General features: G+C 43.5%; 1 protein-coding gene across 1 annotated transcript in view; it reads right to left on the bottom strand.

Moving 5' to 3' along the window:
• Positions 1 to 331: 331 nt before the first annotated feature.
• CPLX4 (complexin 4) overlaps positions 332 to 18,342 on the bottom strand; it is a 74,599-nt gene continuing 56,588 nt past the window's right edge. The window contains exon 3 of the mRNA XM_077462910.1: positions 332 to 1,446. Coding sequence (XP_077319036.1) covers positions 1,219 to 1,446 — 228 coding nt within the window. The 3' untranslated portion in view covers positions 332 to 1,218. The remainder of the gene's footprint in view (positions 1,447 to 18,342) is intronic.

The following is an 18,342-nucleotide window of genomic DNA, read 5'->3' as shown; positions in this document are numbered from 1 at the left end:
GCAGATTGAGATTGAGTCTCTATTGCTGCTGGACTGTTGAACTTAAAATGACATAAAATTCAGCTTTTGGGGGGGGGGGGGGAGAATTTGTAGTTATCAGAGCAGTTGGGTAGAACTGGAAATTCTGGTGTAATGAAATCCCTGAGAAATATGCAAAATCAGTTTTCAGTGGAGTTCACCTTTAACAATGTAGAGCTAGAGATGAATTAACTTGAATGTTGTGGTCCTTTTATTTAGAAGATAGCTTACAACTGTATTAGTAATTTCCCCACAAAGCAAAATATGCACCACTCCAATAGTTTAGAAGACATGCAGAAGAAACAAGGCAAAATTTTCTTGACTTCCATCAGTAGCTGCTGTAGGCTTTATTTAAATGGAATCCATTACATGCCATACAGGGACACAGGACAATTTCAGCTTCATTGCCCTAGAAATTTTTATATGCAGCACAGAAGTTAGAGAAATGCATTTGAGGCTTCTTACATGGTATTTTGCAGGACAGATTTCCATTAATGATATAGGCACTCAGCATCTAATGACTTGGTACTGATAGACACACTGAAGTGTTAAGTATATTATTTTTACCTGAGCAGTCAGCAGTTGGCAGATATCACCCCCTCAAGGTATGTCCTTATTCTCTGGCCAATAAGATCCTCTTTTGTACCCCCCATGTAAAGTGACAACAAACTGACCAGGGTCCCACCTCTGATACAATGCACCTATAATGGTGCTGGGGCAAGGAGAAGACCCCTCACACTTGATGGAAATATGTGTATTCTTGGGCCAAATATCATCCTGGCCATTGTTCTTGGAGAGACTTTTGCCAGTCTTTGGCTAACCCTACATACTTGAAAATAGCTCAGATTAGCCTTTTAAATATAGACTCTAGTATCTAGTCCAGATCTGATTCATAAAATATTATATTATAAAATTAAATAGTACTATAATAGTGAAGAGAACGCATTACTTCCTTCTTCCAAATAACGTAAAATAACCAGACTTTATATCACCTTCATTTGAAATTTCAGAACTCTTAAGAGTTTCTTTCCCCTGATTCCAATAGCATTGATTTTTTTTTTATCATCATCCTTAAAATGCAACGTAAATTTGAAGTTAGCTTCAAAGTATGGTCATACGGTGATGACAAGCTTTTCCATTCAGTGGCTCTTATAAAATAAAAAATTATCAAAACATATTCGATTCCTCATTGATTCCAGTCTACATCAGCAAACACTTTTCCTCCGCCGCTTGTTTGATCTCAGTGAATGTGGCTGTGGCTTTTTCTTTTAAGGTGTCCATGTCCATATTCTGGATGTTTTGGATGTTGCCTAAGAAGGAATTCTTCTCTTCTTCTTCAACTTGATCATCAGCCATCATCTTCTGCAGATCCTCGGGTAGGTCCACATCATCTCCAGCCATCTGTATTTGGTTCTCATCTTTTTCACTCTGTGAAAATAAAGATGATATGATTTACATAGGATTATTTGGGGCAGAAGAAAGGAAGGTGAAATCAATGATGGGGGATATTGTAATTTCATGAAGGTCACCCTCAACCAGTTCAAATGTATGACCTCCTTTAGGCTCCATTCTCACTTGTGTGACTTGTCATGCTACTTTGGACATAAAAGTCACATAACAGGTCGTTCCTCATGTTTTCCAATGATACCCATTCATATATATGTGTGACTACAAAGTAGTTCATGCACTACTTTAGTCCACCTTTCATGAAACTTGAGTCATAGACTTCAAATGTTAACCCTAAAAATTTGCATGAACGTTGTAACTGAATGATATACAATGAGTTGTGCAACAGTTATCCATTATTACTGGTCAAAGCCAAAGTCGTATCCAAGTTGCACCCATCCAAAGTTGCATCAAAGTCGCAGCAACATCATTCGGACACTAAATATTATAGAAAAAGCAAAACAATCCCATGTGCCCCTGCTGCTCCTATCCACGGATGCTGAGAAGGCCTTTGACAGGGTGGACTGGTCTTTTCTCCAGGAGACACTTAAATTCATAGGAATGCCAGATCCTATCCTGTCATGGATATCGGCCATCTATGATAATCCCACAGCAACAGTAAGGGTAAATGGCTATGATTCCAGCCCTTTCCCCATCTCGAATGGCACCAGACAGGGCTGCCCCCTGTCCCCAATGCTATTCGTCCTTTCCCTGGAACCTTTTTTTACACCATATCAGAGGCAATCAGTCCATTAGAGGCATTCAATCAGACAAATCTCAACACAAAGTTGCAGCCTATGCTGATGACCTTTTATTCTTTTTTTTTCTCAAAATATTTTATTGTAGTTTTGAAATATAACAAACAAAGCATACATATGTTAGAAAGATAAAACAGCAATGTAACATTTCAGAGACATACAATTCAGATGCATAGTCAATGCAATACCGAAGCGTAAAGATTCGGTGATTGAGCATACCTTGAACATTTATTATTCAGAAAAGGGAAAAGAAAAAATAACTGAGTAATATAAGCGGGGTAATGTATTACATGGGGTCCACTACTGTCCATCATGTTGCTTGGAAGACGGGGGCATAAGAGTAGTGGGCGTAAGATTGATGGATATTAGTACCCCATTCATCAGTAGCTACTAAGACCCATTACAGGCCTGAGAGGAAAAAATGCAAACCTATAAACATATAAACATGCACCAAGTCTCTGGTAATGGCATCCACCCCGTATGGGAGCTAACTGTGGATGAGAGTAGCACACTCGGTGGAACAACCGAGGAGTTTGTGTGGAGACTTGATGGAAAACAGTGTAACTGAACAAACCATTTTTGTTTTGAAAAAAGGATTTAAAGGACAACCAAAGTTAGAGCCTAACCTAATATAGAACGTAGAGGGGGGGGGCTAGGAGGAATGAATGGGGAAGAAAAGTGGAGGATTTTTAACCAGAGCAAAAAATACCAAGATTATGTAAGTATCCCAATGTCTATTTAGGACGATGAAGAGGGTGGTAGGTGAGTATCGGTATAAGTAGGGGAGAGCTTGAAATGTATCCAACATGCCCATGTGTGAGTGAAACGGGAGTGTGTGTCATGAGCTTGGTGTAGAAGTCTTTCCATTTCTTCAGTATGGTTGATTTGTCTAAACCAGTCAGTCAAGGTAGGAATCTTGGCGGTTTTCCAATGTCTGGGGATGCACATCGTGGCGGCATTTATCATATGTAGGGCAAGAGACTTCTTATAGCTGCTCTGTGGGATTTGCGTGTGATGAAGGAGATATTGGGCTGGAGAGTAGTTTGGAATGTATGTCGTGATCTTCACTATATTGTCATGGACTGCTCTCCAGAACGGTTGAAGTACTGGGCAGTCCCACCAAACATGTAAAAAGGAACCAACATCAGAGTCACATCTCCAACAAGACGGGGAGATGTCTGGAAATATTCTATGTATGTTTTCAGGAGTGCGATACCATCTAGAGTATATCTTATATCGGTTCTCTTGTGCCGATACGTTTAAAGTACCCTTATGTGTATGTTCATATGTTCGCAGCCAATCTTCAGTGGTCATGGGAGTTAACAGTTCATTACCCCATTGCAGTTTAACACTATCCTGTGCCTTGGTGTCAGAGTGAAGTAAAGCAGTGATGGTAGAGATCAAGTGCTGTTGGGGTTCGGAGCTGTTACATAAAGTTTCAAAGGGGGTAAGCTCCCTATTCCAGAGTGTTATCGGTTGTGAAGTAAGGAAGTGCCTGATTTGGAGATATTTAAAAAATGGTAAATGGAGTTCTGGGAATTTAGAGACCATTTGGGGAAATGATAAGATCTCCCCGCGTTCAATGAACTGGTACGCTCTGTAGGTCACTGTCCGGTGATGAGGTCTATGTTCTGAGATACCGGGGGGAAAATCCGGGTTAGAGGGTAAAGGAGTCAGAGGCCCTAGTAGCCCGTCAACGCATAGAGTGGCACTTGTACGGTGTAGAGCCTGTAGAGTTGGGCTTATAAAGGGGTGGGTCCGGATCGTCATGGGGATTGTTGATTTAGCTATCCATGGGAGATTTGTCAGAGGAATTGGGATCATGTCTTGTTCTAGTTGTATCCAAGCTTTATTGCGGTGATGAACATGCCAATCCACTATTCTAGTAAGCAGACAACCGTGATAATAGTTGTGTATATCTGGTAGGCCCAGGCCACCATCAGGTTTGGGAAGAATTAATTTGGCCCAGCTTAGCCTTGGGGCATGGTATCCCCAGATAAATTGTCTGCACATATGTTTATATGTATGGAAAAATAGTTTGGGAAGAAGTATAGGGATTGTTTGTAGGAGGTATAGTAGCCGAGGAAGAATATTCATTTTGAGGATTGCAATCCTTCCAAACCATGAGAATGGGCCTTTGTGCCAGGTAAGAAGGTCTTCTTGAATTTTAAGCAGTGTCGGGCCAAAATTCATATCATATAATTTGGATAAATCAGAGGGGATGTTTATACCTAAATATGTTAAAGCATGACGCTCCCAACTGAAGGGGAAGTTACGCTTGCAGTGGGCCAATTCAGAATCCGATAAAGTGATATTCAACGCTTTCGATTTTTCGAAGTTTATTTTTAAGTTAGAGAGGGCTTGGAAGGATTGCAGGTTCTTCAACAAATTTGGAATCGAGATTATCGGGTCTGCAAGAAATAGCAGTATATCATCTGCGTACGCAGCAATTTTATACGATTTACCCTTGATGTCTATCCCTCGTACATCAGGATTGTCTCTCAACATACGAAGAAGGGGTTCAAGGGTCAGTACATAAATGAGTGGGGATAGCGGGCACCCCTGACGGGTACCATTGGCGACGGAGAAGGCATTCGACAGACGACCATTAACCCTTATTTTAGCCGTGGGAGTAGAGTAAAGGATCGCAATCATGGATAGAAGTCGTGGAGGGAGGCCAAGATGCTGTAGCACAAGATGCATGTAGTCCCAAGCCACTCTGTCGAATGCCTTCTCCGCATCCAACGAAAGAAAAAAGCCTTTTTTTTTTGTGGTGGTCATCCAATGGTGTATGTTCAGAGCTTTTGTTGTGTTATCCCTGGCTTCTCTACCAGGGATAAAGCCCACTTGGTCAGTTGAAATGATATCAGAAAGTAGGGGTGAAATCCTATTAGCTAAAATCTTAGCATACAATTTAATGTCCACATTAAGCAATGAGATCGGGCGATAGTTGGGGATCAGTGTTGCGTCTTTACCAGGTTTGGGGATCAGTGTGATGTGCGCTTCTAGTAAATCTGTGTGTGGTCTAGTGGATGTTGAGAGGTCATTAAACGATGCAAGAAATTGGGGAATCAATACCTCAGACAAGGACTTATAATAAGCTGCAGACAGGCCATCTGGGCCCGGGCTTTTGCCCGCTTTCAGTTGTTTTAGGGCAAGGGTGGCTTCGGGCAAGGAAAGAGGGGCATCTAATGTTGTTGTATTAATGGGGTCTAGAGAGGGAGGCGCGTATTTAGAGAGAAAATCAGAGATAAGGTCTGATCTAGAGCGTGTCATATCTGTATGTGGTTGGTGCGGTAGATTATATAGGGAATGAAAGTCACAAAATTTTGTGCGATAATGTCAGAATCAACAATTGAGTCTCCAGTTGGGGTAACAATCTTATGTATAGTATAGGACGCTTTCCGCTTCTGAAGGGCTCTGGCTAACAATTTATCAGCTTTATTTCCCGACTCGTAAAACAATTTGTGGGTCAGAACAAATTTGCGCTTCAAAGATTTTTGCAGTTCTTCTAGTAGCTCAGCTCTAACCGCCGTAAGCTCAGCCAGATGTGATTCAGCCATTGTGCGCTTATGAGCCCTTTCCAGTAAGTGAATGCGTTTGTACAGTTTATCTATATGTGCTTTCTTTAGTTTACGTCTCTGTGCAGTCATGGATATAAGTAAGCCACGGACAACACATTTATGTGCCGCCCAAATTGCTGCACGGGGCATATCGTCTGTCATATTTTCTGCAAAATAGTTAGAGAGGCATTCTTTGAGTGAGGCAATATTGGCTGTGTCCAGCAGTAGAGAATCGTCAAGTCTCCATATGTTAGATTGCGGAGGACCATGTGACAGTAAAAGGGAGATTGTTATTGGGTTGTGGTCAGAGAGGAGTAACGGTTCAATCGTGGCCTTTTCCAAACTTGCAATGTCTGCTTGTGAGAGAAAAAAATGATCTATCCGGGAATATTTGTTATGAGGGGGGCGAGTAGAAAGTGAAGTCTTTAACCGTCGGGTGAAGTGTGCGCCAGGTATCATGCAGGGATAGTAATTGGAGTTGTGATTTGATATCTCTTAATGCCCGGAAAGTAATACAAGAGGAACCATTGGAGGTGTCAAGGGAGGGGTTTAGGGGAACATTAAAATCTCCACCTACAATAAGGAGTCCTGTCTGAAATGTCGTAAGCAGGGAGAGAGTTTTTCTGAAAAAGGATACTTGGTGAGAGTTTGGGGCATATATGTTGGCTATAGTCACCTGTCTGTTGTAGATGCTGCCTTTGAGGAAGAGATAGCGTCCTTCTTTATCACGTAGCACGTCAGACACGATTAAAGGACAGGATTTTGAAATGAGTATAGACACCCCTTTTGATTTAGCTCCATCATTGGTTGCGTGGTATACTAGGGGGTAATAGGTGTTTTGGAGTTTGGGGATTGTGTCAGTACGAAAATGTGTCTCTTGGATAAGGGCAATATGTGCTTTGGCTTTGTGCAGTGTATATAACAATTGGGATCTTTTTTTGGGGGTATTTAAACCTTTAATGTTCAAGGAATAACAGATAGTAGGGGAGGCAATCTGTGATAGATCCCTAGGGGCAGTTGTGGGGGGATCTGGGACCTCCATATTGCAAGGGTATCGGGTGAGATTTGGTGTTGTGGAAAGGATAGAAAAGGGGGGGGGGGGAATCAAAAATCAAAAGACCACTGTTTCAGGTGGTAAAATGTAGATGACGGTGTAAGGAGGATCAGGGGACCCCACACCAGAGAGATGTGTGACCCCCTACCCACCCCACAGCGGGGTTAACCAGGACAAAGCCCAACGGGGGACTAGCAGAAAAATTGCAAATGAACAGATAGGTAGTATATAGTATATAATATGTAATATACAGAAAAACGGTGGTACGGCCCTCAGGACTAAGGAGACGGGCAAAATGTTCATGAGGTATAGTGGGTAACATGGAGAATTGATATGTAAACAGTGGCTAGCACGTTGGCGTATCCATGGAGATAGCAAAGATATAATAGGTAATACAAGTAATCGGAAAGGTAGACATTTATGTTACAATCTGCATATTGGGTAATGGACAGGGGGACTGCGGGAAGAGTGGAAGTTGATCAGATCTAGCTCAATAAAGGAGGATAAGCATAACATCTAGTTATGGGGGTGTACAGCTAAGGTCTGTGTAACATGTAATTCAAAAGCGTGTCGGTAGGGGCGTATAGTCAAGAAAGAGAATTAAGTGGTACCATATCAATTAAGGCCTAAAAGACATTTTGAGTCATAGGGAAACAAAAATTTAGGCACAACAAATATATAGGATATTAAAGTAGAATTAGGCTCACGGGAATACCTAAAGAGTGGTATACAATCAAAAAGCAACATTAATCAATGTTAACATACTGAGCTGGTGGAAACCTGCAGGCTGTAGATACTATGCAGAAACAGAGTAGGCAGGGTATTGACACGCTTTCTTCTTGAGATGTAGAAAGTTTTCTTGGCGGCCACACATCTGTACCTGCGTATAAACAGGGCCATAGCAAACTAACCTCTAGAGATATTGATCTGCATAAAAGTTTAAATAGTGAGCCATATGTTTCTACAGTTGATATAACCTACCAGGTAAGCGTCACATATAGTAATGCAGCCCGTATAAACTTAGCCCGCCAGGATAAAAAACCTAGCAGAAGAGTAAATTCAATGAGCAAGTCAGTGAACTGCAGCCGAAGAGAATATAATCGTACCAAAAGGTCCTTCAGATCGACGGTACGAACGACAAACCTATTTTCGTATGGCCGAAGCAACAGTCCGAACGGGAATCCGCGCAGATAAGCTGTGGAAGCATTACAAATCTATTGGAAAGCATAACCTTTTAAATCCGCCATATATTCCATTTTTCGTAACTTGGAGGAACCTTGTCAGATGAGAAAGTGTCACAGAGGACAAGTAGGGCGGGTATCTAAATTCTTCCGTCTAGACAATCCGCCGGTATCCAACATATTGCCAGGTTTCCTGTTAGAAGAGTCAATATAGGCAGAATTTGCAGCCATCCAAGAGGAGCGAATAAGGAGGAATGAAAAGAAAGCAGTAGATTATATGTCCAAAAGAACGAAGATAGCAGTGGGAACGACAGCCGTCAAATTCCAAGTACCGTACGTAGTTAAGGAGACATACAACTGTTATGTCAGTAGTCCCTTCGTGCTCTACGTGAGCGTGGAGAGGATACTGGGCTGTAATCTCTGGTAATGGTACCAGAGTGGCGGATCCCCCTGGATCGAGATGAAGATCTTCTCCTCCGATACGGGGTAGCTTGAGTGTCCATCAGGTCATCAGGAGGAAGCTGAGGTTTGGGTATCAGCGGACGAAAGTTAGCATACCAGTTCGGGACTGCGGTCGGAGGCAAGTCCAGTATAGCACAAAAGTTGGGCAGGTCTTCCGGTACCTTAAGATGAGCCGTGCGTCTGAGGTGAGAGGCGGTAAGACAGAACGGAAATTTCCATTTGTATAAAATACCTCTAGATTTCAACACATCCAGGAGTGGCTTCAAGTCTCTGCGGTGTTGTAAGGTGATACCAGAGAGATCTTGGAATATCTGTATATGGGCAGATTCATATGAGATTTGCTGTTTAAGTCTAGCAGCCTTCAGTATATCTTCCTTAAGTTGGTAGTCGGTTAAGCAGCATACTACATCTCGTGGGGGATCATTGTCCCTGCCTTTGGGTCTGAGCGCTCGGTGGATCCGATCCATGCTAATGACAGTGTGGGAAGGCCTATCCAGCACGGAGTTGAAGATGGCTGAGATCGCGGGAGCTATATGCTCACCTTCAACGGCTTCAGGGAGGCCTCTGACTCGGAGGTTATGGCGCCTCCCCCTGTTGTCCAAATCCTCCATGTGCCTTTGATATCCCTGAGTTGTAGGGTATGGCTATCGATTTTCCTAGTGGAGCGACGAATGCTCAATTCATGTGATTCTGTCACCTTTTCCACAGTATGCATGCGGTCGGATAGCATTTTAAGATCGAGGCGTAGTTCAGCAATGGCCGCCGATAATGTATCCTTAATATCCGAGGCAATCGTGCGAAGGTCGTTCATATTAATAGCTGCAGAAGAGGTTTCCGAGCGTGGGCCGTCTGGAGAACTGGCACTAGCCGGTGTCACGTCTGGGGAGGTCTCTGAGAGCACGATATCAGTTCTGGAGCGAGAGCGCGTGTTTGAGGCCTGTGAGGAATCATGGCGCGTCGGCGCCATATTTCCCCTCTGTGATCGGAACATCTCCGGGATATTATGCTCTCGTCCGGTCGCGTTTCCCCTCGGGGAGCGGGAACGTGAAGCTGAAGATGTTCGAGAAGCCGTTCCCATGATAATTGCCTATGTAGCAGCTGGTGTACCTCAATTCGGCAGAAGTGTTCGTCCTGAGTAGGGATGAGCTTCGTGTTCGAGTCGAACGTACGTTCGACTCGAACATTGGCTGTTCGTGCGTTCGGCGAATTCCGAACGTTTTGGCCGTTCGCGTCAAAATTCGAGTGACGCGCGCGCGGACCATAATGCACTGCGTTGGCGCAGTGCATTGCTGCCCGATGATTGGCCAAGCATGCACTGTGACCCCGCATGCTTGGCCAATCGCAGCGCCGGCAGCGAGGAGAGCCATGATTGGCCACAGGCATCCTGCCTGTGGCCAATCATAGCTCAGGCTGTGTAGTGCACGCCCCACACTATATAAGGCCGCCTTTGAGGCGGCCTCGTGTAGTGTGTTACTTAGCATCTGAAGCAGTGGGTGTTCTGTGTACCTTCAACACAGTACACACCAATCGTTTTTGGCTGATTTCCTATCTTGCTGCTGTGTAGTGGTTGTTGTCTGTGCCCTGACTGCAGTATACACCACTATATTCACCTCACCTATATAGCTAGTGATCTAGCTTTAACCACTTAACAACTGCCCATTGCCGATTAACGGCTTCAGGGCGGTTGTTTAACTCTGAGAGGCCGTTAATTAACGGCTTCCCAGAATTCTGCTCTCGCGTGCCCCGAGGTGTGCGCACTCGAGAGCATCCGTGACCGCCGGGTCCACAGGACCCGGCGCATCACGGATCACGGTAAACGGCCGCTCATAGCGGCCGTTTACCACGTGATTGCTCCGTCAAATGACGGAGTGATCACTTGGAAACAAACCGGCGTCATGTTATGACGCCGGTTCCTCCCTCCCCTCTCTGTACCGATCGGTACAGCGGAGGGGAAAGAGATCGGTGTCAGCAGCGATGTGGGCTGCATCTGCAGTGCCCACATCGCTGCTCACCGAATTTAACCCCTCAATTCCCTGCCAATACTCTGCAATACCAGTGCATACTCTGCAGTACCCTGCCATTACTCTGCAATACCAGTGCATACTCTGCAGTACCCTGCCATTACTCTGCAGTACCCCGCCATTACTCTGCAGTACCCCGCCATTACTCTGCAGTACCCCGCCATTACTCTGCAGTACCCCGCCATTACTCTGCAGTACCCCGCCATTACTCTGCAGTGCAGTACCCTGCCATTACTCTGCAGTACCCTGCCATTACTCTGCAGTAACCCCCATTACTCTGCAGTAACCCCCATTACTCTGCAGTAACCCCCATTACTCTGCAGTACCCCCCAAAACTATGCAGTACCCTGCCATTACTCTGCAGTAACCCCCATTACTCTGCAGTAACCCCCATTACTCTGCAGTAACCCCCATTACTCTGCAGTACCCGCCATTACTCTGCAGTACCCTGCTATTACTCTGCAGTACCCTGCTATTACTCTGCAGTACCCTGCTATTACTCTGTAGTACCCTGCCAATACTCTGTAATACCCTGCCATAAATTGCCATACCCAGCCATACTCAGAGATACCCAGCCATACTCGGTGATACCCTGAAATACCCAGCCATAGACGCCCCCCACCCCTCACCACCCTCCGGTGCTTCTACCAACTCGCCAGTACGATCAAAGCCAGAATCTTTTTTTTATTTTTTATTTCAGGCTTCCCAGCCTAGAGGTGAGATGTGGGGTCATATTGACCCCCAGATTTCACTGTAAAGAGGACCTGTCACCCCATATTCCTATTACAAGGGATGTTTACATTTCTTGTAATAGGAATAAAAGTGATCAAAAATATATTTTTGGGGAAAAAAATGTCAAACTAAAATAAATAAAGTAAAATGAACAATAAAAAAATAAAATAAAAATTAAAGCGCCCATGTCCCCATGTGCTCGCATGTGCCACACATGTGAGGTATCGCCGAGAATGTTAGAGCGAGAGCAATAATTCTAGTCCTAGACCTCCTCTGCAACTCAAAACATGTAACCAGTAAAAAAAAAATTAAAACGTCGCCTATGGGGATTTTTTTAAGTAGCGACGTTTGGCGCCATTCCACGGGCATGTGTAATTTTGAAGAGTGACATGTTTGATATCTATTTACTCAGCATAACTTCATCTTTCACTTTATGCAAACATTGGGCTAACAAGTGGTTAATAATAGAGCTTGCAGTCAGTAGTGTTAGGAGATAGTGCGTGCTGTCTGCGTGCTCTGTACCCAGTACATACCGCTATAATATAGGGCAGGCCCCTACTTTCAAACATCCAACTTACAAACATCTCCTACTTGCAAACGCAAGGAGACAGCAGCAAGTAAGATGAAAAAAGATGGACGACAAAACAAATTATACAGGGGTGATAACCCTTCCCTATGTTTTCCAAAAAGCTTAAAGATAGTTTTTTTGACTGGAGCTACACTTTAAAAATGTACCGGTTGAAAATGACAAACAGATTCAACTTAACACAACAAACCTACACAGTCCCTGTCTTGTTTGCACCGCCTGTATACTGCTGTTCTGAGTATATAGGGCCTGGGGGCCACACGCATTTCCTTTTTTTAATATGGGTACGGGGTTCCCCTTAATATGCGTACAAGACCCAAATAGGCTGGTAATGGGCAGGGAGGGCTACCCATGCCATGTTTCTCAATGATTTTCAACCATATTGCAGGAACCAGATATAACATTAAAACCGCAAGCAGTTTTAAATGGTGTTATTTCCGTTTAATGTCATTTTGTGCAGGGACTGTTCTAAACACGGGAAACACGTGGCACTTCACAGGCATACTACAGACACCCCCCAGGCACCATATTTAAAGGAATATTTCACTTTTTTTTTTCACTTTAATCGTCATTAAAATCAGTGTTCCCGCCAAAACGGCAGTTTTTAAAACTTTTTTTTGCAGTGACCCATGTCCCCTGAGGCAGGAGGCAGGTCCCCAAACCCTTTTTAGGACACTATCTTGCATATTAGCCGTTAAAATTAGCACTTTCCAATTCGAACGTTCGAGTCCCATAGACTTCAATGGGGTTCTAACGTTCGTACCGAACGCGGGGGTCGTTCGCAAGTTCTGGTGCGAACCGAACCGGGGGATGTTCGGCTCATCCCTAGTCCTGAGGTGCCGGAGCTCACCTATTACACGTCCGCCATCGAGCTCAGCCAAGCCACGCCCCTCTCGATGACCTTTAATTCTACATTACTGAGCCCCTTACCACTTTACCCTCCCTGTTGCAGGAGCTGAAGCGTTACAGCATCCTGTCTAATTTTAAAGTTAATCTACAAAAATCAGAGGCCCTGAATATTTCCATATCAGACTCTATCATCTCTAACCTACGCCCCTTCTTCCCATTCAAATGGGCTACTTGCTCAATTAAATACCTGGGAACAAAAATTCCTGCAAATTTGCATGATGTTTTTACCCTCAACTACAAGCCCCTCTTATATATGCTCACGGCTGACCTTAAAAAAAAGTGGGACTCGCTGGCCCTTTTCTGGTTCAGCCGTTGTAATGTACTGAAAATAAATACAATACCCAGACTTCTGTACTTATTGCAGGCTCTGCCCATCAAGATACCTCAGATGTTCTTTCACTCTGTGCGCTCAATATTTATCAGATTCATCTGGCATGGTAAATGCCCACATCTTGGCAGAGCATTGCTACTACGACCAAAGACCAAGGGAGGTCTCAGGTTTCCGGATCCTGCTCTATACTACACTGCAGCACACATGATCAGGGTGGTGGACTGGTGTCAGCACAGCGACTTGAATCTCTGGGTGTCACTGGAACAGGAGGCTGCCCAAGCCCCGCTCGCGGGTCTGCCTTGGGCAGAGAAAACTTCTGCCACCCACTTGACTACTCACCCACCGATTGGACCAACTCTTATGGAACTGAAAAGGTTCTTCCGTTTATCCTCACTAAGAAACTTTCCATGCCCAATGACGCCACTTGTCGGCCACCCGGACTTTATACCTGGCCTCACTGACCCATTTTTTCTCTCGCGGGCCCCACGGGGACTCATGAGAGCCTCTTCGCTATTGGGTTCTTCTGGTTGGCTAACTACGGAGAATTTGCTCCGTGGTCTGGCCCCTCTCTCATTAGATCGCTGTAGGATTAATGAACTATCTCACTTCCTCGGCTCTCTGCCTAAACCAACTCATTTTGTCAGAAAGCTCCACCCTTTTGAGGAATTATGCTTTGGTGAGGGACCGATTCGGAGGTCCTTGTCAACCTCCTACAAATCCTTGCTAGACCTCCACACCACTGAAGACCCCCCATTCTTAGAAAAATGGGAGAGGGACTTGCAAGTCACCTTCACAGAACCCCAAAAGGATCGTATTCTCTTTTTCACACAGAAATCTTCTCTATGTAGCAAACACCAAGAGACCACGTATAAAATAGTGACACATTGGTATAGAACCCCTTTCGTGCTGGCTAAGATATTCCCTCTGCAAACTGACCACTGTTGGCGGTGCGGCCTACACTCAGGCACCCTCTTACATATTTTCTGGGATTGCCCTGTGCTCCAAACTTTCTGTCAGCCAGTGCTCAAGCTTATACAGAAACTCACAGACGTCTCCCTACATGATAACCCAGCTGCAGTACTCCTCAACCCTACCCCCCTATCAAGGAAACGTTATCATAAATCCCTTCTCAAACATCTCCTTAATGCTGCACGGGCCAGCTCCCACCCCTATGGAAACAACAGTCTGCGCCAACGGTGGCCCAATGGTTTGCGAGAGTGAAGGCTATTGAAGATATGGAAATGGAAGATATGACCTCTGCCTTGCGGGATAAGTCAGAGGAACATAAGTCCAGATGGTTCTACTGGGATCTCTTTTGCTTCTCTGACGAGTTCCACCAATACACGCTAGGATCCACCACCTAGGATCCCCACCGCCTGTTCAGTACTATCGATCATGACTCTCCGGGGGTGACCCCCACCCCGTCTGCTTCCCCACCCCTTTTTTTTTCTCTTTCTTTCTTTCTTTCTTATCTTTCTCTCTCGTTTCCATCTCTCCTTTTCAATTAAAACACAAAAAGTGATGGGCACAGAAGCTTATATTCACCCTGTATTAGACTTCAACTAGTGATATGGGCCAGACTGAGTGGCTTCATTCACTCATGCATTTATTTTGTATAGTTGATTTGCTGGATACGCTTACTATAGTCTATATGCATTGTCTATATGCAATGTGAAGTTGTCTTATTGTTTGTATCTGTGTCACATCTTTAAAATAAAGAATTAAAAAAAAAAAGTCACAGCAACTTTGAAGTTGTACAAGTGTAAATGGAGCCTTACTCCACAAATGTACAAAGGCTCATCAAGCTTTTTTTTATATTTCTTTTGTTATATTCTGAGATATGTCAAGAATTTAAAGTTAAAAGTGCCTCAGTAGAAGTGATACCATGTTTTATGACCAAAGAACATCTACAAAATGAAGCATAGGTGGTAAGCCTGAACCCCATCAGTGAATTACTCAATCCTAAAGTTAGTTTGTATTTCAAATGACTTCATATTTTGCTTTTGGACATTTCATGGAAGGAGGTATTTATGTATTCACTTTGCTCCTGTACTTGTGCAGTTTTACATGGATCCTTGCTACAAGAGTGACACCTACCCCCACTGCCCGATGTACTTATCCCTGCAGTCTTGATGTGATGTCCATGATGTACTGCACTCTTTGCTGGATAGATGAATCTTAATTACCATTAATGAGCAGAGGTTGGCACTCACACAGAGTATTAGTTGCTGATCCAGTGAGTGGCAGAAGTATCGTCCCCCTTCTCAGCTGTATCTGACGCAAGTTCTGTTCCAATCATACTGCATCAGTGCAACTAGTGGTCATCATAAGCTTACTGATGGAATGTATAAACATTCACAACAGTGTTGTAATTGCATGGCTTAAAAGATGTGAATACTGAACTGGGGTTTCTTCAAGGACAAATAACATTGATAGCTGAAAACAAAATAAAAAGTGTAGCATCACCCATATAACCAAGCATTAATGAATCAAAAATATCAAAAACTAAATGTCCACTTTAGATGATTGAATAAACAATTGGATCCCCTGTCTGGCTCTCTCTGCAGCAGTTGGAAGCTGGCTTCATCTCCTTTCCCTCCTGCCAGTTTTCAGCTGCTGCAGAAAGAGCCATACAGGATTGGTTCCAGTAATTGTCCCCGTCCCCCACCGCACTGATCACCCTCCCTGTGCACTATACATTTTCCCCTGCTGCCCAGGCACCCATGTGCCCCCCCCCCCCACCCCTGCAGTGCTTCTGGCTTCCCTCCTCTCCTCCTTGCCGGCAGCTGCAAACACACAATAGGATCCTTCAGGATGGAGAGTGCGGTAGGGGTCCAGGAAATATGACATATTTACCAACCCCTTCCTTTCCTGAATGAGCACACATTGAGTGATCGGTATTGATCACTCACTGTGTTCATTCATAACAAAACCTTGGTAAACTGTGTTTATTTCTGGGGGGTTGGGCTGTCAGGTTGGCTGTATGGGGCCCGTGGTTTCTACAAGCAACTCTGTATCCAGAGATTTTAAATACAATACTGCACTACTGGCTATATTTACCTGAGTATTTATTGCCAGAGTTGGGACCGGAGTTGAGCGTCCCTGAATAGAGGAGACCTGAGACTGGTACACACATCCTGGAAGGATCACTATTGTCACAAATGCTATTGATAGTGCAGTTAGAATACTTGCAGCATACGGTACATATTCGGTGAGTTTACATTTCACAAGAAGGTGTTGGTTGGTGTTTGGATCCTTATTGTCACACATGGTATTGATGCTGTAGTTATCTGCAGCATATGTATTTGGTGAGTTTGCATTTCAAAAGAAGGTGGTGGCTGGTGTCTTCTTTTGGCACATGGAAGATAAGAGCAATTGGTGGATGATAAACTTCTTTACTATTGCATTGGAAGAACTTATGGGACTTTTTGATTTTATCTATTGATCAATTTATGCATTTGTTGATATATTTTTTTATTCATTCACTCACAGTGCTGTGAAAAAGTATTTGCCCCTTTCCTAATTTTTAATTTTTTTGCATATTTTTCACACTTAAATGATTCAAATCATCAAACAAATTTTAATATTACACAAAGATAACCAAAGATAAATCCATGATGCAGTTTTTAAATAATTATTTAATTTATTAACCACTTGAGCCCCGGAAGAATTTACCCCCTTCCTGACCAGAGCACTTTTTGTGATTCGGCACTGAATCGCTTTAATTGACAATTGCGCCGTCGTGCGACGTGGCTCACAAACAAAATTGGCGTCCTTTTTTCAAACAAATAGAACTTTCTTTTGGTGGTATTTGATCAATCCTGTTTTTTTTTTTTTCGTGCTATAAACAAAAAAGAGCGTATTTTTTACATTTTTCTATAATAAATATCCCCTAAATATATATATAAAAAAAAATATCTCCTCAGTTTAGGCTGATATGTATTCTTCTACGTATTTTTGGTAAAAAAAACGCAATAAGCGATTATTGATTGGTTTGTGCAAAAGTTATAGCGTTTGCAAAATAGGGGATAGTTTTAGGGCATTTTTATTAATTATTATTATTTTTTTTTAATGGCGGCAATCAGTGATTTTTATCGTGACGGCGACATTATGGCAGATGTTTCAGTAATTGTTGACACATTTTTGGGACCATTGTCATTTATACAGCAATCAGTGCTATACAAATGCACTGATTCCTGTGTAAATGACACTGGCAGTGAAGGGGTTAACCACTAGGTGGCAATGTAGAGGTTAAGTGTGTCCTGGGGCATGTTTCTAACTGTGGGGGAGGTGTGTCTGTGTGTGACACATCACTGATCTCTGCACCAATCAAACGGAGCAGAGATCAGTGACACTGTCACTAGGCAGAACGGGGAGATGCTTGTTTACATTAGCATCTCCCCGTTCTTCCTCCCTGCGAGGCGATCGCGGGTATCCGACTCACAGAGCTTGCCGCGGGTGCCTCTTAAAGGGCAACGTACAGGTACTTGATTCTGCCTGTACAAGCCCTTCTGCTGACGTATATATATATATATATATATATATATATCAGCGTGAGGCGGTCGGCAAGCGGTTAAGGGAAAAAAAGCTGTTCAAACTTGCCTCGCCCTATGTGAAAAAGTAATTGCCCCCTCCTGTGCTGACTCATGAATGAACTGTGATTAACCACAAATTTTTGGAAAGCGGAGTTAAATTTCACTTGCCACACCCAGGCCTGATTACTGCCAGATCTGTTGAATCAAGAAATCACATAAATAGAAGCTATCTGACAAAGTGAAGCATGCTAACAAATCACAAAAAGCCAAACATAATGCCACAATCTAAAAAAAATCAAGAGCAGATTAGAAATAAACATGTATTAGTCTAGGAAGGGTTTCAAAGCCATTTCTAATGCTTTGGAACTAAGGCAGTGTACCACGGAGAGACCCATTATCCACAAATGGAGATAACTTGGAACAGTGGTGAACCTTCCCAGGAGTGGCCGGCCTACAAAAATTACTCCAAGAGCACGATGACGATTCATCCAGGAGGTCATAAAAGAACCCAGAACAACATCTAAAGAACTGCAGGCCTCACTTGCCTCAGGTAAGATCAGTGTTCCCAATTCAACAATAAGAAAGAGACTGGGAAAAAATGGCATCCATGGGAGATTTCAAAGGCCAAATCCACTGCTGACCAAAAAGAACACAAAGGCTCATCTCACATTTACCAAAAAACATCTTGATTATTCCCAAGAATTTTAGGCAAATATTCTGTGGACTGTTGAAGAAAAAATTTATCT

The sequence above is a fragment of the Lithobates pipiens genome, unplaced genomic scaffold, assembly GCF_037356315.1.
Source record: "Lithobates pipiens isolate NorthernLeopardFrog02 unplaced genomic scaffold, aLitPip1_a1.2 Scaffold_3, whole genome shotgun sequence".
NCBI lineage: Eukaryota > Metazoa > Chordata > Amphibia > Anura > Ranidae > Lithobates > Lithobates pipiens.
The sequence above is the reverse complement of the archived record's forward strand: the minus strand, read 5'-3'. Positions and strand labels throughout refer to the sequence as shown.